Source organism: Microcebus murinus, chromosome 1 (assembly GCF_040939455.1).
Source record: "Microcebus murinus isolate Inina chromosome 1, M.murinus_Inina_mat1.0, whole genome shotgun sequence".
Lineage (NCBI taxonomy): Eukaryota > Metazoa > Chordata > Mammalia > Primates > Cheirogaleidae > Microcebus > Microcebus murinus.
This window is the reverse complement of record NC_134104.1, coordinates 79,677,367-79,703,741: the sequence shown is the minus strand read 5'-3', so window position 1 is coordinate 79,703,741 and position 26,375 is coordinate 79,677,367. Positions and strand designations below refer to the sequence as shown.

At 37.1% G+C, this 26,375-nt stretch overlaps 1 protein-coding gene across 3 annotated transcripts in view; it reads right to left on the bottom strand.

Moving 5' to 3' along the window:
• The window catches only part of MCF2L2 (MCF.2 cell line derived transforming sequence-like 2), a 209,069-nt gene that overhangs the window by 136,953 nt on the left and 45,741 nt on the right, over positions 1-26,375 (bottom strand). For all 3 annotated transcript variants that reach the window (XR_012919427.1, XM_076003609.1, XM_076003608.1), the window contains exons 4-5: positions 5,145-5,235; positions 2,769-2,888 (exon numbers count right to left, since the gene is read on the bottom strand). Coding sequence is in view for 2 of the 3 variants with exons in the window: in XM_076003609.1 (XP_075859724.1) it covers positions 2,769-2,888; positions 5,145-5,235 (211 nt within the window). In the remaining variant the exon portion in view is untranslated. The remainder of the gene's footprint in view (positions 1-2,768; positions 2,889-5,144; positions 5,236-26,375) is intronic.

The following is a 26,375-nucleotide window of genomic DNA, read 5'->3' as shown; positions in this document are numbered from 1 at the left end:
AGGTGCTGGGTGGGTGGCACACCTAGAGAGGGCATAGAAGCTCCATGCCCCCCCCCACTTTGCCCTATGCGCCCTCTTTTTTTTTTGGTTGTTCTGAGTTGTATCCTTTATAATAAATCAATATACATAAGTAAAGTGTTTCCCATTAGTTCTGAGAATCATTATAGAACCCAAAGAGGGGTCTGTGGGAACCTCCTAATTTATAGCCAGTAGGTCAGAAGTACAGAATTCCTACCCAGACTTATTGGCATCTGAAGTGGGGGAAGTCTTGTGGCACCGACTCCTTAATTTGTGGGATCTTATTCTAAAATCAGTGAACTGATTTTAGAACTGAACTAAATTGTAGAACACCAGGATTATTTATGTCCAGAGAGCTGGAGAATTGCTTGGTGTGGAATAAACCCACACTATACATTAAGTGTCAGAAATGCTATGTGAGTGGAGAAAGTGTTTTCCCAGAAAAATCTTAGGCAAAATCTTTGGGTTGGGCAAAGAGTTCTGAGATAGGACACCAAAAGCACAACCCATAAAAGAAAAACTGATAAACTAGATTTCATCAAATTAAAAACACTTGCTCTATAGAAGACATTGTTAAAAGAATGAAGGTACAACCTACAAACTAGAAGAAAACATTTGCAAGTCATATATCTGACAATGACTTATATTCAGAATATATAAAGAACTCTCAAAACTTAACAATAAGGAAAGAACCCAGCTAAAAATGAGCAAAGGATTTCAATAGTAGCTTCACCAAAGAAGATAGGCAGATGGAAAATAAATACAAGAAAAGAGGCTCAATATCATTAGTCATTAGGGAACTGCAAATTAAAACCACAGGGAGATACCATGACACACCTACTAGAATAGATAAAAAAAAAAATTAATTACCCTGTTTTTAGCAAATTGGCAAAACTATGGAGCAGCTAGAATTCTCATGCATTGCTTTTGGGAATGCAAAACGGTAGAACCACTTTGCAAAACAGTTTGGCATTTTCTTATAAAGTTAAACGTATATCTATTTAATACTCTTTGGCCTAGCAAAAATCTGTACGTGAATATCAGCTTTTATTCTTAATCACTAAAAACTAGAAACAACTCAAATGTTCTTTCCCGGTGAATGGATTAACTGGTACTTCTTTAACATGAAACATCCTTATGCGGTGCATGATTGGAAGTCCATGTGCATGACTCTTGGAAAAACTGTAGAGATGGAGGGCAGATCAGTGGCTGCCAGAGGTGAGGGCTGGGAAGAGGGGTTGACTATGAAGGGGCAGCATGTGGAAGTTTTAGGGGAGGATGGAACCATTCTGCATCTTGACTGTAGTGGTGATTAAATAAATCCATGCATTTGTCAAAAACCATAAAACTGTACACCAAAAAGAGTAAATCACATGTAATTTCAAAAATAAAGGAAAGGCAGTTTCACCACAAAATCTTTTCCCCTCTTTTAGTCTCTACAGGATAGAGCTTTTAAAAAGGTTTTAAAATTCTATATATTAGTAGAAAAGGAAAAAAAACAGAATAATTTTGCTTGTCAAACTCACAGGACACACTGAGCATATAAAACTGGCCTTAAAATAGTTGTTCTGTGTTTTCTTAGATTCTGTGTTTGTCTATTTGGCATCCTTTCATCACAGAGTCAGTTATGTGAACTACATTTTCTTGTTTTCTGTCTTCTTGATGCTCTTGTACTCATTGTCTCATGACTGGGAAGACATTGGCCCTGCCAGGACTAGCCATTTAGAGACAGCAAAGGGCCCAGGTGGGAGCACAACAACCAACCTCAACTCCAAGTCCCCAAGCATCTCCTTACCAAACTCTCGCATTCTAAGCCAATATTTCCTTTCCCCTAAATCTTCCCAGGGTCAGAAGCCAGGTAACCAGAGACCACCTCTATGCCCCAAAGCTTGCAGGGATTATTCAAACTAGCCAATGCTAAGCTATCCCCCCTGTTCTTCCTCCCCACAGAAACCCCACTAACAGTTGTGGCCTAGCCTTTCCCCTTGCACCTGCCTCTGCCTCCTGACCCAAACCTGCTGCTTCCCCTGTGGCTCTGTTTGGCAGGAGGTGACCTTTGCCTCTGAGAATGTGAATATAATAAACTTCTTCCTTCCAAGCCTCATTTCTATTATGGTTGCATCAACTTTATCATTGCATTTATCTTACCAACTCCATTCCTACCAGCAAAGTATAAGAATACCTATTTCCCCATATCTGCTTGCCAAAGTTGTGGTAAAATTTTGAATCTTTTTGTTTTTCTGAGAATCACAATGTTGAATTTAATTTTTACTGTACAGTTTCCTATATTTATGTCACCCCATAGTTTAGATCTGTAGTTTGTTTCATCTGTACAATTTAGCTTCCTCCTTCAATCTCTTTCTACATTCTTAGATGCCGCCGTTGGATTGATATAACTCCAGTCTCACTTTACCATGTCACTCCCCACCTAGAAAACCTTCCCTGGATCCCCAGTGCCTAATGAATAAAACCCAGACCCTGTATCCTCACATTGACGACCCATTCCATGTTTCTACCTCACTTCTAAAAGATTACAGTCTACGTACTCCAACAAAAATGTATCTTCCCGAAGACCTCACATCAAATGTGCACTTCCTGCCTCTGCCTTTCCCTGTGCTGTTCCCTCAGCCCAGAATGCCCTCCTCTCTCTCTCCGCCTGTTGAATCGGACTTTTCTTAGAAACCCTGCTCAAATGCCATCTTTTCCAGATGCCCTAGCCAAACGGAGATAAGGTGAAAGGTCATGCTTACCGGCACTTTCATTTTAAATTCGTCTCGATAGTATTTAATGCCAATGTCAGTGAATGTCCTCTGGATAAAGCAGGATGGACGAAGGATGAATATGAGCTGTAAATTTCCTGGAAATGCCACCTGGAAGGATCATGAAAAACATCAGCGGGGAGGCAAGAGAAAATGTCATGCCCATTATCACGGTCTGCTCTGGTCTCCTCTTGCCCAAGACTACAGAGAAAAAGTTAAAGTAGACACCATGGATGTAGGTTTCACAGGATTTCAGAGCTAAAAGAGACCTCAGAGGTCAGATAATCCAAACCCTTTCTGAAAAACCAAAGCAAACCAACTATAATCAGAAAAATTTTCTGATTATAGAAATAATTCATATTCTTCATAGAAAAATTTAAAAAATAAAAGTATATATTAGAAAAAGAAAATTCATCTATGATCTCACAACCATAAGTATTTCAATTTATTTACTTATGGGCTGTTTTCTTTGTTTAAATGTCTTTATCATGGTTAAACTCATACTGTGGAAATACTTTGTAACCTGCCTTTTCACTTAACATTATACCATGAGCTTTTATTCCTGTTATTAATAAAGTCTTTGGAAATATTAATTTTATGGGTATGCAGCTTATTTAACCAATCCTTTATTGGGATTGCTAGTCACTTAGGCTTTTTGATAATTTTGCTATTATAAATAACTCTGACATGAACAACTTTATCACATTTTGGAATATTTTCTTAGGATAGATTTCTAGAAGAAGTACTGAATCAAAGAATTAGTATTTTAAGCATTTTGATGCATATTATTATCAAGTTGCTTTCAGAAAGTATTCCCCTCATCTTGAGGTGAGGTCCTGAGCAGAGATTGCCTAGATTCATATGACTCCTCAGTGGTACATTTAGGAACCTGAGTCTCCATGGGAACTGCCCATGGCTTTCTGCTCTTCCAGAGATTCCCCAAAACAACCTCCTAAGTTGCTAATTTAAAAAAAAAAAAATCTGGTCTTTTACTCTAGAGTATTATGACTCATTAGCACTGGGATGAAATCTAGGTATCGTATTTTCAACAAGCACTTGAGGAGATTCTGATAGATTTTGTGATTCTTGCACTACAGCATATTTTGCACATAAAGTGACAAATGTAACTCTGGGACAAACTAGGCTCAAATATTACATTATTCAAATATTGTCTATGAATCCTGGAAAACCAGAACACTCTAGAAGCCAGACCACTGGAATAGTCATGGGCATCAACCACAGTTGCAATGATCCCAAAGATAAATTCTGTAACCAAAACTAAATTAAAGGGACCTAAAAATCTATGCAGAAACAGAAGGGAGTATTCCCTTCTCCTATCTTTGAAATGCAAGATCCTAAACAGATGAATACTGTATTTTGTTATGTCATGACAGAATAAATCAGCTGAGACACAATTAGTGAATCTGGATGGGGCTCTAAAGCAATCCGAAAGGGACTGTGTGTGCGTGTGTGCAAGTCTGTGTGTATGACTGCTTCTGTAAGTGGGTATATGCAAGTGTGTGCTCAGGTAAAAATGCTGATGTGCTGGCCCTCAGGCATCTCTGCTTGACCATGTGGCTGAATTGACAGGTCTGAGGTCCCCACAGAGGGAGGATCCATCTATTTGCGGAAAGGCAACAAACATGGATCAAAGTCAGACTAATAAGGAAAAGGAAGCCCATCCAAAATTGTATGATTTAATGCCAAATGCAAGTGCACCTCCAATCGAGCTACTTAAATATCATTCAGTCTGGTTTTGCCATTGTCCTTCTAATCTGTGAAAAAAGTAATTTGAAAACTGAAATAAAGACTGTCTTAAATTGAGTTGCCCTCAAAGCAAACCCTCAGGACAAAGATTTGGGTATAAGTATTTAATAGTTTGTTGGGGAGGTGATTCCAGGAAACAAAATGAGAAAGACAACGAGGAAAAGAGAGAGCTAGTGTATCAATTAGGGGGTTATTGCTATAGGCAAAACGGGCTGAGACCCTCTGAGATACTGTGTGGAACACACCTCAGAATTGTCTCACTGAGGGGTACAGAAGCTGGAATATTTATCCATCAACTCCTGGAACTCAATGGTCACAGATTATTCCTGAAACTTCCCAGCACTCCCTGCCTGTCCCTCTTCAGTGACCAGAGAGGTCAATAAGGTAAAGAGACTCATGAAGCCTTTGACATGCTCAGGAATTGTCTGTAGGTGACCTTCAGGTAGCAGAGGAGATATGGACAAGACACAACAGTGCCTGCTACAAAGAGCTTCTTCCCAAAATATGACATAATTGCTTTTTCCCCAGGACTTTAACATGAAATACTTGAATAGATAATTTAAGTGACTTTTATAATAATAACAGGAAAAAAATATTTACGGCTATTCGTGTCAAGGATGCCTTTATGGAGCTCCACTTGTCCCTTCGTCGGTCGATAACAATGACGAACCCGATGCTGGCAGCCTCCACACTGCAAAGAAGGGTGGTCAGTGTCAGAGATTAGGTGAGACCCCTGGGTTCTGTGTGGCTCCTACAGCAGAATGCACCCTACAGCCTCCATAGCACTCCAGGCTCACCGTGTAAACACCCTGCACAGCACAAGGGAGTAACTGGGTCTAATATCCCCAACAAAGGAACAAACTCCCTCTCCCAGTCTGAGCCTGGAAGTCTTAACAAAACAAATATGCTGTTTCTCAGACCCTCTCAAGGGCCCTGTTTCTGGCTAGCAAATGCTTGAGACACCAAAGGAACACAGGTGCTTGTGCCTGAAGTGCACGAGTCGGTTGAGCATGATGTGTCCCCAGTGTAGGCAGAGAACCTCGAGGTTGAGCTCTGCCATTTTTCCACCTTCAAAGCAGGCACTCATGGAATTGTCAATATACTTCCCTAAGAGTTAGCCTTAGAGGTATTAAAAATAACACATGTCAATGGGAAAAACAACCCCGTTCCAGGTCCTGGCCATAAATTGGTCAATAGACCATATGCATAAGAAGATACCATCTTCTTTAAAAACAAAAGGAAGCTATTTGGTTGTCTCTCAAGTCCTCACAAAATCCTAAAAGTAATGTGCTAAAAGTGAAAACTTTTTTCTTCTCTCCTTTAGAAAGAAGAGTGGTCTAGAGCAAAGAGCAAGGGCTTTGGAGTCTTGTTCAAACCCTCATGCTGCTACTTACTAGCACTAAGACACTGGGGAGATCCCTAACCTTTCTAAAATTCAGTTCTCTTCTCTGTAATGTGAGCATAAATCACCAATAGTGAAGTGATTAGAGCACAAATTCTGGAACCAACCTGACTAAATTTGAATTCTGAATTCTACCATTCATATATATTGTGTGTCTTTGGGGGGAGAAGAAGGAGTTACTTAATCCCTATAATTTCTCAGATTCTCCATTTATAAAGCAGGAATAATAAAATAGTACCTATCTATAAGGTTGATGTGAGGATTAAATGAATATGTATGTATATACATACGGACATATAAAATGCTCAGAACAATGTCTGGCACTTGGTAATACTGTATAAATACTAACTATTATTCTTTCTTTCTTCTCCACTTTTATTATTATTTCTTATGTGCTTGTCATGGAGATTAAAAGAGATACATTACATAAAAAGTAGTTGGCACATAGTAAACTTTCAATAACTCTCTAATGTTGCTAAAAGATAGGCTTTACCCTAAAAGTTATCTGTATGTGAATAAGGCAGAAGATCTAAGCCAAACCTATGAGAAAACATAAGTAGCTAATCTGAATTAAGCATCACTGGGTCAATCCATTATCACAGCCCCATATTGGCTCAAGTTATCTTGCTAGGAACATTGTCTAGGCCACACTGCAAGGAGGAGGAGTTTCTAAATGGAAAAGACAGGGATTGGAGATTATGGATGCAAAAGTGGTCAGTATTGGCAGGATGTCTGTCAAGAAGGGGAGCCTCAGAGGGAAAATCCCAAAAAAGTCTTCATGGAAATTCTACTTTAATGCTTGGTCAACTCCTGGGCCCTACAAATTTAGCCAAGAGTCCTAGAGGCTTACAGAGAACAGCAAGCCTCAGAATTGATGAAACATTATGAAGATTGCAAAGTTCTATGGAGAGATAATTGGTGTTTGGGCCCAGCCTGAATAAACAGACTTTGATGAACACCCTGGGCTTTTAGATTAAACTGCAGAAAAGCCATACTCTAGGAATAAAGGCAACACCATAGGAGCTGCCATCATATTGTCTACACTCTAAGAGTAAGGACAAAACAGAAATGGAAACATCCTAGGGAAACCTAAAACCATACCTCAAAAAGATCAGAGTGATCCACCAGTAATTTAACTGCCTACCAGATCAAAACCCTTTATGTGTGCATAAGCCTGTACAACATATCATCCATAATGTCCAGCATAAAATAAAAACTAATACAAATGCAAAGAAGAAAAAGTGACCAATAATCAAGAGATAAAATAGTCAATAGATATAGACTCAGAGATGTTCCCATTATTGACAGACAAAAACTGAAATAATTATGATTGATATGCTAAAGAAAATAGAAAAAAAGGTAGACAAAATGGATTAAAAGATGCATTATTTTAACAGAGAATTAGAATCTATTATAACAAATCAGATGAAACTTTCAGAATCATAAAATACTAATATCTGAAATTAAGAACTCATTAGATTTGTTTAACAGCAGACTGGACACAGCAGAAGACAGGATAGATGGGAATGAAAACAGATCAACTGAAAACATTCAAATTGAAGCACAGAGAGGGAGAAAAATAGAAAGAATAGGATGTATGATGTATGAGAGACATGAGATATGAACAAAAATCCCAAAACAACAGGTAAGAGAACATGTAACAGAAATATTACTTTTTAAAATAGTTAAAAAGTTTTCAAATCTGATAAAATACAGCAACTCACAGATTTAAGCAGTTCTTCTACTACCACATAGGATAAACCAAAGAAAACTTCACTAAGGTATATCAGAACCAAACTGCTGAAAATGAAAGGAGAAAATTTCAAAAGCAACCAGTGAAAAAAGGCACATTATCTTCAGAACAACAACATTAAAAAATAATCATTAACTTTCCAACAGAAACAAGGGAAGCTATAATCCAATGGAATGACATCTTTGGAATACTGACCCAAAAGCCTTCCATTTAGAATTCTATATCCATTGAACATTTATTTTTAAAATGAAGATGAAATGAGGACATTTCAAGATAACTAGAGCTGAGAGAATTTATTGTCCGTAGACACACACTTCAAGAACTATTAAAGGATATTCTCTAGGCTGGGTGAAGCTGGAAGCATGGAGAAATAGCCAAAAAAGTATAAATATGTGATCAATGAGGTTCAGCAGCAGATTAGAAAGACTTTCACTCCTATCAAAAACAAACAAAATACTGATGAAGTTAAAAACCCATAGTTTTCCTTAAATGTGAGAGAACTCTGAAGACAGAGAAATATAAAGGAACAAATTCCAGAGAGAGTTAAGATCTTCCACAGTAAGCAAATACTAGAGGAGACTTTCACATGATGTGGTGGTTGCACATTATGGGAATAGACAAAGGAATAAATGAACCTGAAGGGAAATAATCCCACATGGTAACCTGAATCTGCTAGAAGGAATGAAGAGCACTGTAAAAGTTAAATATGTGGAGAAATATTATCAACTATGGTTTTTTACTTTTTACTGAAGACTACTGACAAATCAAAGCAAAAATAATAAAATATTATTAAATATATAAGATATGTAAAATAAAATATATCACCACAATAGCATTAAAGATAGAAGAGAGTAAGGCTATAATGGGAATAAATTTCTCATGAATGAATAAATATAGGAACAAACATAAGAATTAAAGCATATTTCCAGGTTTTTCTACTGTATATACTGATATAAAACAGTTGTTTAAAGCATTGGCATAAAATGCTTTTAGTCTTATGGATCTCACCCCCTTCCACACAAATACTCCACCACAACCTTCTTTAAATTATATTGAATCCTAGAATTTACATTAAATATTTAAAAATTTAAAAAACTAGGGGATTCTGTGAGAGAAGCAAGAGATAGATAATGTCACTAGAAAAGGATCAGATCTTGTTGGGATTGTGGATATGAATTAATTTCTCTTTCTAATAATGCTGACCTTAGAAAATGGAGGTGGAGGCCAGGTGCTGTGGCTTTGGGAGGCCAAGGGGGGAGGATTGCTTGAGGTCAGGAGTTTGAGGTTACAGTGAGCTACAATGAGGCCACTGCACCCTGGCTGGGCCACAGAGCAAGACTCTGTCTCACAAAAAAAAAAAAAAAAAAAAAAATGGAGGGGGAAATTCTTGAAGGCTTCTGAGTGGCACCCAAGATAGTCTTACTTTTGAAGTAGATGGGGGTAGAGAGCAGCAAGAGCAGAGTAATTACTTAGTGATTATATACAACAAGGATTTTCAAACCTTAAAGTCCACACCAATCATCTGAAGGTCCTGTTAAACATAACAGTTCCCACTGAAGAAGCCTGGGGTGAGGCCCCAGAGTCTGCATTTCTAACAAACTTCCAGGTGATGGCCATTCTGTGGCCACAATTGAGTGGCTAGGGCAGTGCGCCCCTCCTTCCCACCCCCAGCCCACTCCTTGTAAACAGAGAGAGCAGCTGGTTGTAGTTTGCCCCCATTTGTATCCTTGAGAACTTCTTTACAATGTAGATTTGCCAGGAGAGACCCTAGGATATGGGAGTTAAAGCTAGGGAGAAGACACAGCAGGGGCTTCAAGAAACTCCAGACTGCATGTAGGAAAGACTTAGAAGAATATGAAAAGCAGTTCTTTCTAGAAATAACATTGAGTAAAAATCTCTGCAACCAGAGCAAAGAACTCATTGCTATGATAAATAAAAGTGTTACCTATTCCCTATTCAAGCATCCTTAAAGGGAAAATCCATCTATAGGACCAGCCCACTATTGCAGAGTCTGCTGGCCTTAATCTCCTCCCATTCAAGTGCAGGACTTTGGTTAAACAGATCTACCCAATTGCAAAGGAAACCCAAACCAGATAATTATACTAACGATATAACACTTCATAAATCTGAAAAGGCAACCAAAGTTCTTCTGAAATAAATAAAATTAAAGCATCAAAGAGAAAGACTGAGGTGAATAAACAGAACACACAACCTAGAAACAATGAAAAAACCAGAAACTTTCATACTTTTTTTCTAATTAGTAATCTCAGACACTTGAAAGGATACTGCATCTGTAATATAAAGACTGTTATGGAAAGGGAGCAATGGGAGAATAAGAAATAGTTCTCAGAAATTAAACATAGGATGCCAGAACTTAAAAATTTATAGAAGAGTTGAAACAAAAGAACACATTTGGCTGATGACAAAATTGCTGATCTGAAATCACTAATTAGTTGTATAATTAGTGATGAAATTATTAGTAATTTGAAGTTTATCGAAAACAATAAAGAAGGGACTTCTGAGCAGCTAAGCAGTATCTGAATCTTTACACATCCTCTCAAAACTACACAGATCAACAAAGAGAATAGAGCCACACAATTCCCATTGCCTTGAGAAAAATAAAAGATGGAAAATAGAACACTTATGTTATTCATAAATAGATTTTTTTAAAAAAGCAAACACACTACTAATTTTCAAAAAAAACCCTATTTCTTTAGTTTCTGCTACCAGCTTTTGCAGAGAGCTAGGGAGTGCCAGAACAGGCCATTGAGATAAAACCCCACTCACAGAAAAAAAAGAGAGGGCCACCCTAAGTGTAAAGATACAGGTGGAGCATCCTAATCCAAAGAACCAAAATGCTCCAAAAATCTGAAACTTTTTGAGCACAAGTAGAAAATACCACACCAGATCTAATGTGATGAGTTTCAGACACACAACATTTAGTTTATTCAGCCTCCCCAAGGTCATAAAGACCCTCCCAGCTCCCTTCAGCTGGGATATATCTTTTCTGTGCTCACCCAGATTCCTCCTCACTAGCACACCCATGCAGGGTAATAAAATGCACATGTGCAGGCTGGACATGCCAATGGCAGGTTCTCCATGAGGCCACACGTGGGGCCAAGATCTACATGGATTACTGTGGGTTTTTGCTTATTCTCTTCTCTGTGGTGTAAAGATATTGTTGAAAATGTCAAAAATGCCTGCAGATACCCCTATGGGTAACAGTGATGAGAAAAAGAAGCATTTATGTTTATCTGTAGCACAGAAAATCAAGCTACTGGAGACACTGGACAGTAGAGTAAGTGTGGAAAACGTCTAACAGAAGACTATGGTGTTGGAATGACCACCATGTGTATGACATAAAGCAGGGGTCCTCAAACTTTTTAAACAGGGGGCCAGTTCACTGCCCTCAGACCGTTGGAGGGCTGGACTATAGTTTAAAGAAAACTATGAACAAATTCCTATGCACAATGCACATATCTTATTTTGAAGTAAAAAAACAAACGGGCAAAAATACCCACATGTGGTCCATGGGCTATAGTTTGAGGATGCCTGACCTAAAGAAACAGAAGGATAAACTGTTGAAGTCCTATGCTGAAAGTGATGAACAGAAGTTAATGAAAACTAGAAAAACACTGCATAAAGCTAAAAATGAAGATCTTGATTGTGTATTAAAAAAACAAATCCATTAATGCCATGATGAACACACGCCACTTAACGGTACGATGACTTTGAAGGATTCTGTGTGTCAAATGAGAAAAAAATAATGTCTGACATCCTTATACATGCAAAACTACACCTTCAGAGTCAGTCAGTAAGCTGGAAAAGTAGATATCAAAGAAGTTATTAACATCAGTAATAAGGCTCCTGTTGTTCATTCACTGATCAATGGTAAAATAGCTATAATTGTTCTGAATTAAGTTGATCACAACAGTGACAATAAAGGTGATGCTAATACTGCAGAAAAAGTGCCTATGGAAGATGTGGTGGAAATGTGTGATGGGCTTGCTGAAGGACTGGGGCAGCATGCATACATTCCTAAGAGGACAGGAAATCATGCCAGCTTATAAAATAAAAAGAGATTTCTAAGACAAAAACTATTGTTAATGAGGCAGGTGACTCTGGAGGAAACATTTTAAAAAGCCATCCAGCAGAATGCCTCCTCATCCTTGGAGGACTCACTTCCTGGTCCCTCAACTGCTTCTGATGTTTCTTTTTGTTGAGGCCAGCTAAAATAAGGTTCTGGTTGCTTGTGCCCTTTCGCGGTGGTGGGAAACTTAAATTGTTGTAAGAAGAAAGCAAAGCAATCCACTTGTAACTGAATGCATATTCTGCCAGCCACATGTTGTAACATTTTACTGTACCCCAGACTAACTGACGCTATCTGCTTCTGTAAATAGCTTGCTTTGGGATAGTTCTCAGCACTGGGGCTCATGGCCGGCCTGGGGCTCCTGCCATCTGTAGAGAACATGATAAAATGTAGAAAACAATACACACACTTATGTGCCTCTAGTTACACACGCCCCAACCCCATCATGTGCCTCTAGTCATGTAGCCCCCAACCCCAAATAGTATAAAAGTTTTCTGCCATCATGGCTCAGGGCTGTTCTCTCTCATTGTGTCTGGCAAGACAGGAACAGCCGCTGGCCAGCTAATAAAGGTTTGAAAATTTAATTTAATTCAGATTCAGTGGTCTTTTCCCACACTCAGCACCATAACATTTTTCACCTAAAGAAGTAAAGTACAGGCCAGGCACGGTGGCTCACACCTATAATCCTAGCACTCTGGGAGGCCAAGGCAGGCGGATCCTTTGAGCTCAGGAGTTCGAGACCAGCCTGAGCAAGAGCGAAATGCTGTCTCTACTAAAAAATAGAAGAAATTAGCCAGGCATGGTGGTGCATGCCTGTAGTCCCAGCTACTTGAGAGGCTGAGGCAGGAGGATCACCTAAGCCCAGGAGTTTGAGGTTGTTGTGAGCTGGGCTGACATTACAGCACTCTAACCCAGGGAACAGAGTGAGACTCCATCTCAAAAAAAAAAAAGTAAAGTACAATGTACAGTAACTGTTTTTTTTTTTTTTTTTTTTTTTAACTTATGATGGTAGGGTCAAATACAGTAACCTTTTAATCAAAACACAGCATTGTAGGTAGAGCATGAAAGCCTGCCACTGTTTGTTGTTGCCACTGTTTGCCAGCAGGTACGGGTATTCTGGTGATGTTACTGTGCTGCGCAGTGACCCTAAACACACTATCTTTCCGCTGTATTCATGGTATGCTATATTTTTTATTGTTAAGTACTTATGTGTAAATAAATGTAAGAAAACGATTGCTTATCAGTAGCATATAAATTCAGAGTCAGGAATGATGCTGATACCAACAACCACAGACTGTCCACATGAGCGCTGAGATTGTGACATCTTGGCTTTCTGATGAATTTTGTATTTATGCTTGGGTCTCATCCCAAAGATATCTCATTATGTGTATGCAGATGTTCCAAAATCTGAAAAAATCTGAAACACATATTGCCCAAAGAATTTTGGATAAAGGATACTTAATCTGCACTGAAAAAGAGTTCTAGAACATCAGAGCACTGACTGGAGAAGAACTCAGAGGGAGTCTTGGAAAGGCATACCTTCTGGGAGAGAAAAATCAAAGAAAAGGAGAGATGGTGACTATAAGGTAAAGGCAAAAGGAAACAAGACATAAATTTGGGCATTTTATAAGACCAAAAAAAGACAAGGATATAAACCGCTTCCCCTAACCTTCCAAGAAAACCAAAATGTTTAAGGCCATCTATCTATCAAAGAAACTGTATTTAGATTCACTAACAGAAGATAGTATTATTATTTTTTTTTTTTTAGAGAGAGAGAAACAGGGTCGAACTATGTTGCCCTGGCTGGTCTCAAACTCCTGGCCTCAAGTAATCCTCCCACCTTTGCCTAACAAAGTGCTGGGATTAGAGGTGTAAACTACCATGTTTGGCCAGAAGATAGTATTCTTGAACTAGGAATCTCATAAACCACCCCAAACCACCAACCCTGTCTACTAAATGCAAGATGCAAGAAGTATTCATCTATACAAAGCTACTATAAGGGGGAGAAAAGAAAAGAGTAAAAAAATTTTCACTTCAAAATACTGAGAAAACAAGCCACAGACTGGGAGAAAATATTTACAAATGACATATCTTATAAAGAAATGTTATCTAAAATATACAGAGAGCTCTTAAAACTCAACAATAAGAAAATGAACAACCTTATTGAAATATGGGCAAGAGACCAGAACAAACACCTCACCAAGGAAGACATACAGATGACAAGCATAGGAAAAGATGTTCAAGATCATATGTCACTAGAGAACTGTAAATCAAAACAACAATGAGATGCCACTATATATTTATTAGAATGGTCCAAATCCTAAACACTGACACCAGATGCTGGCAAGGAGCAACAGGGACTCTCATTCATTGTTCATGGGAATGCATAATGGCACAGCCACTTTGGAAGACATTTGGGCAATTTCTTACAAAACTAAACATACTTTCACCATAGGATCCATCAGTTATGCTCCTTGGTATTTACCCAAATGAGCTAAAAACTTATGTCTACACAAAAATGTGCATGCAGATGTTTCCAGCAACTTTGTTCATAATTACCAAAACCTGAAAATAACCATGATGTCTTCAGTAGATAAATGGATAAATAAACTGTGGTACATTCAGACACTAGAAAATTATTCAGCACTAAAAAGAAATGAGCTGGCTGGGCATGGTGGCTCATACCTGTAATCCCAGCACTTTGTGGGGAGGCCAAGGCAGTAGGATCACTTGAGTCTAGGAGTATGAGAACAGCCTGGGCATCATAGTGAAACCCCATCTCTACAAATAAATTTTAAAAATAAAACTAGTGGAGTATGGTGGCACATGCCTATTGTCCCAACCACTCAAGAGGTTGAGGTGGGAGGATTACTTGAGCCCAGGAGTTTGAGGCTACAATAAGGCATCAGCACACCACTGTACTCCAGCCTGGGTAACAGAGTGAGATCCTGTCTCTAAAAAATAAGAAATGAGCTATCAAATCATGAAAAGGCATGAAAGAAAATTAAATACATATTGCTAAGTTAAAAAAAAAGCAAATCTGTAAAGTCTACATACCATATGACCGCAACTATATCACATTCTGGAAAAAGTGAAACTATAGATACAGCAAAAGGATCAGTGGTTGCTAAGGACTGGGGGAAGGGAGAGATGAGTAGGCAGAGCACAGGATTTTGAGGGCAGTGAAACTATTCTGTATGAAACTACAATGGTAGGTACAATGTCATTATACATTTATCAAAACCCACAGATGCACAACACTAAGATTAATCCCTAATGTAAACTATAACTTTGGGTGAATGTACCACTTTGATGCAGGATGTTGATGGTCAGGGTAGTTGTGCATGTGTGTGGGTGGGGATATATATAGGGACTCTCTGTACTTTCCATTCAATTTTGCTGAAAACTGCTCTAAAAAATAAAAGCTATCTTTAAACAAAATTTTTAAATAATGAAAATTCCTCCAAAACATTAGTTCTTAAGCAGAAAAAAAAAACAATAACATAGTTCTCCAAACTGAATAACATGTCTTCAAACAAACATTTGGAAGTATGGGGTGGAGGAGCATGCCTTAAATAAGAAACTCTAAAACCAAGAACAGAAATAAACTTTTTAATACAAAAAGGGAAGAAATAAAATATAGTTGATTAAAAACAGAAAAATAAAGACAAACTCATATTAGAAATGGGGTCTAAATTATAAGATATCCAAGGGATAACATATTTAAACAAAAAATTTAATAAGAGGAAGTGAATAGCATCAAGAAAACAAACAAGAGAATGAAAATGAAAAAAAAATTAAAAAGTAAAAAGTATCAGAAAAAAAAGTGGTTGAAATGGAAGCCAGACAAAAAAAAAATATACTTATAATTAGAGTCCCTAAAAACTAAAAAGAAAACAAGGAAAGAGAAATAATATTTTAAAATATAATCCAAGAAAACTTTTCAAAAACCAAAGAATGAAAATATAAAAATTGAAAAAAAAAAAAAGACCTTAATCTACATTTACCTGAAAGGGCACAGCAGGTACCTGGGAAAATCTATCTGAAACAACCAACTCTGAGACATATCCTAGTAAAACTATTCAGCTTTAAAGTAAAAATTCTCAGCACCTTTAGGCAAAAAGATCAAATAACTTACGAGGAAGAAAAACAGGCAGTCATTCTACTTCTCAAAAGCAATATACAAATTATGGCAAGAATATAACAGCATTCTAGAAAAACTCATGAACAAAAAGCATGAACCAAGAATTTTATATCCAGACAAGCTAGCCTTCAAGTATTGAGACAACAGAAAAACAGTTATAAACATGCAAACAGTCAGGGAATTTTATACCTATGACCCTTTTGTGAAGAATTTAGTAGAGGCTGATCTTCATCCAGTCAAGAAATAACTTGGTAAAACTTCCCCAAAAGGATAGATTTAATATATTTAATGGTAGGTCTAATATCACACATGGCAGAATATATACAAATAATGCATGGTAAGATATGGAAGGAGAAAGGAGGGGGAAGAGAAAAGAATAAGCTCATTGATTGTAGTGTAGGCAATAGGTGGAAGACAAAGGATTCTAACTAACAAATCAGACAGTAAAAAATTAAATTTAAAAACAGAGACAGGGCATTTTAAAAAGGTATAAATACAAAGACAAAAATCAGAAATCTTCTTAAACACCAAAAGAAGTTAAAAATTAATAAAAACAAAGAAAATGCATGTATAAAAATTTAGTAAATATAATATATAGTAGTTATAACATAAAATAATGACAAAATTGAGACCAAACACATCAATCACATCAATAAATATAAATGGGTTTGATTCACTTGTAAGAAAAAAATTTTTTCAGTTTATTAATGGCTCACAAAGTAAGAAGCAACTATAGATGCTCCTCAACTTACGATGGGGTTATATCCCAATAAAACCATCTTAAGTTGAAAATATTGTAAGTTGAAAATGCATTTAATACACCTAACCAACCAAACATTATAGCTTAGCCTAATCTACTTTAAAGGTATTCAGAACACTTACATTAGCCTACAGTTGGGCAAATCATCTAACACAAAGCCTATTTTATAATAAATTATTGAGTAACTCACATAATTTATTAAATACTATACTGAAAGTGAAAAACAGAATGGTTTCATGAGTACTATTGTAAAGTCAAAAAAATCTCAAGTTGAATCATCTTAAGTCAGGGACTGTCTATATATACAGTATAGAAGAGAAAGACTCAGAGCAAAACTGATTTAGAAAAGCTAAAAATAAAGGAATTAGCAATGGTACACTATGCAAATGGAAACAATAGCAAGAGATTTCTGTCTTGGTAACAGACAAAGTAGAATTCAAGCCATAAAGCATTAAACACAAGAAAGAACACTTGCCTTTTACTGCAATTCACAAGGAAGATATAATTGTTACAAATACCTATGCACCAACATAATAACCAAAAAATAAGTAAAAAACTACTGGAGATACAAGGAAACAAAAATACACTTTAAATAGGAGATTTTAATACACTCCTTTCAGTGCAAGACAGAGCAAATAGACAACATATCAATAAGGTTCTAAAAGACCTAACAACGGAATCAATAAGGAAGAACTAATGAATATGTATTCCGCTTTACATTCTGATAATAGAGGATTCATCTTCTTCTAAAGCACACATGGAATATCTACAAAAATTGATCAAGATATAAGGTCACAAAGAAAACACTTGAAAATTTTAAAACTTTTTATTAAATGACACTTCAGTATGGAGGAAATATAAAGTAAAATTTCAGAATTCTTGAAATATAATGACAATGAAAGCACTACATATCAGAATTTATGGGACATGTTTAAAGTAGTAAGCAGAGAAAATTCATAGCCTTAAACACTTATATCAACAAAATGACAGAATGAAAATAAATTCTTAACTCAAAAGGTGAGGAAAAAAATAAAGCAAACCAAAAGGAAAAACAAGGAAAAAAATATTAAAGGTAAGACAAAAATTAATAATGTAGAGAATGAAAAAGCACTAGATCTAATTAATAAGTCAAAGTCTCATTTTTTAATTAACAAAATAAATAAGCCACTAGATAAGAAAGATGGGGGAGGGGGAGGAGAGGCAAGACGCAGATATACAAAATAAGAAATGGCAAAACTGAAACCCAAAAACTTAAAAATTTCTAAGAAACTACTTTGCAGACCTCTATGTAAATAAATTTAAAAACCTAGACATAAATAGATAATTTCCTAGGAAAATATAGCTTACTAAAATTGACTTCATGAGAAATATAAAGCTTAAGCAGGAAACAATTTGGAGGAAAGAGAGAAAGGAAATGATTTCATAGGGGAATTCTACCAAATTTTTAAAGACTATATATATTCAATACCAACATCATAAAAATTGTTTCAGAGCTGAAAAAAAGAAAGAAAAAATTTAAATACTATTTATAAAGCAAGTATGACATTGATATCTAAACCTAATAAAGATAGTACAAAAAATAAAATTACTTGTTAAAGGATATAATGGTAAGGAGATCCCATTTACAATAGCAACCAAAGATCAAATACTTAGAAATAAACAATAAATGTACAAAACTATGTCAGGAAAAATTTTTAACACTCCTGGAAGACACAAAAGTAGATCTGAACAATTACAAAGACATTTCTTCTTGATGGGATGATTTTAACACCAGACAAGTGTCACTTTTCCCTAAGTTAATTTATAAATTTAACACAATCCCAATGACAAGATCAACAAGATTTTTTTTTAATGAAGCTAGACACACAGACAGAAAACAAGAAAGAATAGCTAGGAAAACAATGAAAAAGAAAGTAAAGCTTAAAGAGTGAAGGTGGTGGTGACTGATCCTACCAAATGTTAAACAAACTTAAATCCTCTGTAATTAAAAGTGTTTATTACTTATGAATGAACACACCAATTAATTCTTGAATCACTGAGGCAAAGATGGACTTTTAAAATTAATGGTGTTCAGAAAACTGAATAGCCATTTAAAGAAAGATAAAGAAAAATTGATATATTTGATGATATAAAAATTTTGCATGACAAAAAAACATCCTAAGCAAATCAAAGGACAATACAAAGTGAGAGGAAAAATACATGCAACATATATCACAGATAAAGAGCTAGTGTCAGGCCAGGCATGGTAGCTCATGCCTGTAATCCCAGCACTTTGGGAGGCTGAAGTGGGAGGATCAAGACCATCCTGAGCAACACAGTGAGACACTGCCTCTACAAAAAAAAATTTAAAAATTAGCGAGGCATGGTGGTGTGCACCTGTAGTCCTAGCTACTTAGGAGGCTGAGGCGGGAAGATCACTTGAGCCCAGGAGTTCAGGCTGCAGTGAGCTATGATCACACTTGTACTACAGCCTGGGCGACAGAGCAAGACCCTGTCTCTCTTTCTTTAAAAAAAAAAAAGGAGCTAATATCCCCAATACATGAAGAATTCTTAAAAACTGAGAGGAAAATAAAGATCCAAAACTCAATAGAAAAAAATGACAAAAACATGAAAAGACAATTCACTATACAAGGGAGTCTTCAAAAAGATCATGGAACATGCATATTATGAAAAAAAAAAACTATGTATGGAGTTCAAAATTGTTTTACAACAAAAGAAACTCATACTAACTAGTTATAACATATCTGAACAGGATCTAGTTTGAGGCATTAAAAAGAACGGCATCAGTTTGAAAAGAGCCCCTATCAGAGCAACATGAATTCTGTTAATATTGAAGGAAGAACAAAAATCAAATTTATGATGAAGCTTGGGTGGAAAAATGGTGAAATAATTGATGCTTTATGAAAAATGTATGGGAATAATGCCCCAAAGAAATCAGCAGTTTACAAATGAGACAAGTTTTAAGAAGGGACAAGATGATGTTGAAGTTAAAGCCCACAGTGACAGATCATCCACATAATTTTGCAAGGAAAATAGTCATCTTGTTCATGCCTTAATTGAAGAGGATCAAGTTAAAGAGCAGAAACAAAAGCCAACACCACAGACCTCTCAACTGGTTCAGCTTGCACAATTCTGACTGAAAAATTAAAGTTGATCAAATTTTTCATTTGATGGGTACAAAAACTGTTGCACCCAGATCAGCTGCAGATAAGAGCAGAGCTTTCAGTGGAAATTCTAAACAAGTGGGATCAAGATCCTGAAGCATTTTTTTTAAAGAATTATAACAAGAGATGAAGCATGGCTTTACCAATATAATCCTTAAGGCAAAGCACAATCAAAACAATGGCCACCAATAGATGGAAGTGGTTCAGTCAAAGCAAAATGTCATGGCAACAGTTTTTTCAGATGCTTAAGGCATTTTGCTTGTTGACTTTCTGAAGGGCCAAAGAACAAAAACACCTTCTTATTATGAACATGTTTAAAGAAAGTTGGCAAAGCTTTGCAGAAAAATGCAGAGGAAAGGTTCACCAGGGAGTCCTTCTCCACCACCACAATGCTGCTGCTCATTCCTGTCATCAAACAAGGGCAATTTTGTGAGAGTTTCATGAAATGGGAAATCATTAGGCATCCATCTTACAGTCCTGATTTGGCTCCTTTTCTTTTTGTTTCCTAATCTTCAAAAATCTTTAAAGGGCACCCATTTTTCTTTAGTTAATAATATAAAAAAGACCACATTGACATGGTTAAATTCCTAGGACCCTTGGTTCTTTAGGGATGGACTAAATGGCTGGTATCACCACTTACAAAAGTATTTTGCACCTGATGGAGCTTATGCTGAGAAATAAATTTTATGTTTTTTTAATGTTTAAGTAAACTTTTTAACTGTTAGCATCTAAAAATATAGATTATCTGGATATGTCTAAAAGACTTGTGAAGCACACCTATCAATGATCACAGTAATCACAGTATGTGACAGCCTGAGGAACCTACTGGAAAATAAATTATTTCCTTTGTTTATTTCAGAATATTATGGGAGTAGAAACATTTTGGTTAAAAAAATTGCTTTTGTATAATTGCTTTTGTATAACTTTGTCAAAGTTATAAGTGTGCCCAAGCAAAGCCTACAAGAAATATGAGATTATGTAAAGAGCCCTAACATAAGAATCACAGACATCCCTGAGGGCAAAGAAAATACATAACTGTTGGAAAGCCTATCTGAGGGAATAACTGAGGAAAATTTCCCTGGCCTTGCTAGAAATCTAGATATCCAGGTACAAGAAGCTCATAGGACTCCTGGGAGGTTCATCGCAAAGAGACAAATACCACAACACATAGTCAAAATAAACACGAAAGAGGTACTCCTTTGAGCCTTTGAGCCATAAGGCAAAAGTGTCAGGTAACATACAAAAGAAAACCCATCAAACTAACTGCAGCTGAGATCTTACAAGCCAGATAGGACTGGGGCCCCATTCTCAGTTTTCTGAAACAGAATAATGGCCAACCTAGAATTTTGTATCCTGCAAAACTAAGTTTCATATATGAGGGGAAATAAAGACTCTCAGACAAACAAAAGCAAACACTGAGGGAATTTGTCAAGACCAGATCTGCCCTGCAGGAAGTACTCAGATCTGCATTATACATGGATCAGCACAGTACACACCCATCAGTGTAAAATCACCCAAAAGCTAAAGGTCAAAGCCCAGATACGACCATGGCTCAAGAGATAAAACAACTCAAAAGAATGAACAGAAATCCACCACACGTATCAGTTCTTTCAATAAAAGTTTATATTATTTATTTTTATCTTTTAATTCCATGTTTTCCACAAACTTTTTGAAGTCCCTTCATGTGTGTGTGTGTATATATATGATTAAAATGTAAAGTGATAAAGAGATGAAAAATATGAAAAAAAAAGTTAAAGACACAGAATTCCAGAAGCAGAAAACAGGCTTATAGGGAAGAATCAGTAAAAGAAATAACAATGACAATAAGTTCTTAGCCTAAGAGAGATTTGAATCTTGGATTTGAAGGGCAAGGAGGAATAAGGGAAAAGTTTTGAACTTTCAAACCCACAACACATAAAGAAAAAACCCTAAAAGCTTCCTAAGGGGAGAAATAAGTGGCTTACCTATGAGGAAGACTCAGATCTTTGTAAGAAGGATCAGGCTTGTTATCAGTAATACTGGATGCTACAAATCCATAGGTCAATGTTATTTTACATAAAAAATTCCATACCCAGCCAAGGTGCTAATCAAGTGTGAGTACAAAAGGTAGCAATTGTCACACATTCAAGGTCTTGTTAAGAATCACTTACCATATACCTTTTCAGAAAAAGAAATAACTTGAAAATTTTAATGAAAATGAAATCCAGAAAGAAAGGGACCTTCCCAGAAATACAACAAAAAGCAATCCCAGGTTGACAACTTGTAGTAGGTCTAGACAACTACCCTGAATTGTAAGAGTAGACCAGAGGGCCTCAAAAGAATGTATTCAGGAAGAAAGTGTAGGCATTACACAAATTCTACAATAAAGAAGCTGTATGATAGTAATAATGCAATAAAGATATATGCCACTCCTTTAAATAAAGAAAAACGAAAAGCAATTAGAAATGTCAGGGGGAAAGGCACATAAAAAAGTCATTGTCTGAATCTGAAACGAATTAAATTATGGCATGATTTTGAGCAACGATGGAGTGTAAGAAAAGAGAAACTATTTTACCTTAATATTTGTAACATTGTCCTTTGAGTGACACAGGTTTAGTGACATAGGAGTACATCACTCTCTAGAGGTCCAACCTGTATTATGTACACATAATGTGTATCACATAATACATATAAATGTATTTTATTGATTTCTATTATTTACAATCAACCTATAGTCAAAGAAAAAAATCCACTTACAGAATAAATGTGCATACATTATAAATCTTAGCAATGAAAAGGAAGTGTTATATAGGTAGGAGAACTTGAACTCTTTTTTTAAGAAAAATACAAATACTTGGTAGAAAATCAATGGATAGTATCTAAAGTAGCTGGATGACCATATAGAAATATGTTGTTTAAATGTATAATGGTAACCAGTATGTGATCTGAAAATAATAATGACACTAACAAAAATTAGGGGATAAATGGGAATGAGGAGAGAGAAAACATCATAATACGCAAAAATCATTTTTCACAGGGAGGAATCACAAGATATTCTTTAGAGTTGATGAATCAAGAAATAAAGACATAAATATATATTGTTAGTGCCATGGAGATAACCACTATAACATCATCTGAAAGATGCATGATGTGGTGGAATAACACTGGGCCAGAAACCAGGAAATCTAAATGTTAATCTAAGCCCTAAACTTTGCCCTTCACCAGCTATTGGACTTACACAAGTCTTTTCTTCTCCCTCTCTTATTATCTATCTCTGTAAATGAGATTGGACTAGACCAGTATTCAAAAAGCATGGTCGCAGACCAGCAGCATCAGAATCTCTTGGGAAACTGTTAGAAATGCAAATTCTTTTGTCCCAGACTTACTAAACCAGAAACCCTGGGGTGGGCCAGCAATCTGTTATTAACAAGTCCTCCGGGGGATTCTGATGTGTGCTAATGTCTGAGAACCACTATTCTAGACCAGGGGCCAAGAAACTACTGTCCATCTGCCAAATCCACCCCTCTCTCATCTTTGTAAATAAAGTTTTATTGGAACACAGCCACAGCCATTTGCTTACATATTGTCTATTGTTGCTTTTGAGTTACAGCATTAAAGAAGTCAGTAGTTGAGGCAGAAACTCTATGGCCAGAAAAGCCCAAAAGAGTTTCTTTCTGGTTCTTTACAGAAAAAGTTTGCTAACCTCTGACCTAGACTATTCTGAATGATAATACTCAATGTACATCATTACTAGGTTGTATGCAATGTTTATCATCCCAGTGAAGTTTGTAAAGATGACTCAAACAGAAAGGAATTTATGCTAGTGCCTAGAGAGCCTGTAATAAGTATATGAACTAACTCTGGCAATGATACTAGAATCCTCCTTCCCCATCATTATCAGGAACTCATACAATAGTAAATAACAAATAGTAAAAAGTCATTTAATAAATAGTAAAAAAACTAATGAAAAGTCAAGCCCAAAGTAAAAGATGCGGGAACAGCCCTCCCTCAGTCTCTCAACTTCCGCACATTCTCTACCACCTCACTTTACCCAAAAGCTAGGACTGATTCTAGGTTTTCTTCCTCATCCCTCTCAAACGCCTGTTCCATTTGGTGTCACCATAGCTCTTCCTACCTGCTCCTTATGCAGTGATTCTCACCCTTGGCTGCACATGGGCTTCACACACCACTGAAGCCCAGGTCCCAGCCCTAGAAATCCTCGTTTAATTTGGTCTGAATCATGGTCTAGGCATTAGGAGTTTTACAAATTCCTCAGGCAATCTAATATGCAGCCAAGGTTGAGGACCACTGTGCTGGCATGATTTGATAAAGAAGAGCCAGAAAAAAGGAATAAAATAAAACAAGGTGAGACCATCAAAACCAAAATTGAGTCCTGAATCCCAATGCAATTGTAAGATTCCTAAAGCCAAATATTTTCATTAGGTACCCTCTCCTAGTACCTGTCCTCCTGTCTGCCCCTTGCTAGCCAGCCCTCCTGCCCTCATCCCTGTTCACTCTGCTCCTATCCCTATGTAGAAGCCCCTAATTGTTCTTCCTGCCTCCTCTTCCTGCTCCCTCTGACACATCCTGCACACCACTCCCGATTCACCTGCCCCTCACTCTCCTCCTCACAGCCTCCCACGGCCTCTTCCTGCTCACTCTGCCTACACTCCATAACTTGGTGGTACAGGCCTTGCCCAGTCTCTCTCCATCTGTCTTTCCCTGAGGACTCTAAGCCTTTGCTCCCTACTGTCTGAAAATCACTCTGTTCTGGTCAACCTGAAGGGCCTGTAATTTCCCAAACATGCTCTGTTTAAAACTTCAAACCCCGTGTCAAATAGAAATAGAAGCCAATACCTAATAAGTATATACCAAGTAAGCACATACCTAGTAAGCAATAGGATCTGGATTTCAATCCAGGTTCAGGCTGTGTCCAAAGCTCTTAAACCCCATCCTGTTCTCTCTCTGGCATGCCCACTCCATATCTACTGTAGAAACTGTACCATCCTTCAAGACCATTTCATTCCTGACCCTTTCCCTGTTTTTTTTGTTTGTTTGTTTGTTTTTTGTTGTTGTTTTTTTTTTTTGTCTGAAGTGGCTTTTCTGTCTTTTGAGCTCAGATAGCCCTTTATTTACACATTTCACAGAACATCATGACAAGAGTTAAGTGATGAGTGTCCTCAGGTTGAGGCATGGTTTTGTAGCCTTTCCAGTCCTTCACGGCAGCTCACACAGCCCCTACACACTGCTGGCTCTCAGCCCAGGTCTGGTGAAGAATGAGTTGCTGTAGGAAGCCTTTCTGTACTCGCCCAACCCGGCCACAATGGGAGATGCTTATTAATTTCAGGTGCAGCATTCTTTCCCTACCCTGAGTACCTTGCCATTTTTATCTATTCTATTGTATCAATCTGTCTTCTTCTATTCCATGAGCCCTCACCCAAATGCCTATAAAACATTCTACAACCTGGGAAGGGCTCTAGTGCCTGATGACCAGTAGCATCTAGGAAGATGCAAAGCGTGATAAATGGAAGTCATAAAACAAACAAGGATGGCTCCATTCTTTGTAACCAGATGGAAACTAGAAGTCAAGGTTCAGGTCAAATTCCCCTTTCAGGCCTTCCCCTTTGTCTCTGCTGTATGTTGAAAGGAACAAAGGGCAGAGCGGCAATTAAGTATGAGCAAAACCCAGGAAGAAGAAAGGCAAATAACTGTCTGGGCAGCTACTCTTTCTCAAGAGACAAACAGCATTCTAGGAAAGGAAAATATTCGCAATTTACAAGAAAATGTGGAAGGAACAAAAAGTAGAAAAGAAACAGGCCAAAATAGCGGTTCCCTGTTCTCTCTTATCTTCTACATCTGTGACATGGGGGTTATAATGCTCCCTGCTTCTCTCTACACTGGTTCAGATGGTGTTCAATGTGCTATCGTCAGTGGGATTCAGAAAAGCTTGCAAATATGAGAGGAAATCACCCATTTAATTTAGCATTTGACTGCATCCCTGTGGATTAAGTAAAATTAGATAGCGAGCTTAAAACAAATATAAAGAGAATGGAAGAGACCGTTTCCCACACTGTCTACCTCCCTATTCAACTTCTTCCTTGCCGCTCGCATGGAAGAAGTTGCTGAACTGGTGCGGTCATTGTCCTGAAATGGATTGGGCCAAAGAGAGAGGTTAAGTTCAACTTCCTAAAACTCAGGGAGGTAAAGGCAGAAGTGAGGAGTAGGGGGGGGGTCCCCTCTGTCAGTCTCCCCGTTCTCACTGTAGAGGTGGAAGAACTCCACCCTAATCCTCTTAGAGTCCCTCTGGGTCCAAAAATTAAATTGACATAACATAGATTAACAGGAGAAAAGCACACACATTTACCAATGTTCCCCATGACACAAGAGCCCTCATAAAAAAATGAAGACCTAAAGAAGAAGTTTGAGTTAACATAGATTAACAGGAGAAAAGCACACACATTTACCAATGTTCCCCATGACGCAAGAACCCTCATAAAAAAATGAAGACCTAAAGAAGAAGTTTGAGTCAGTTACTTATA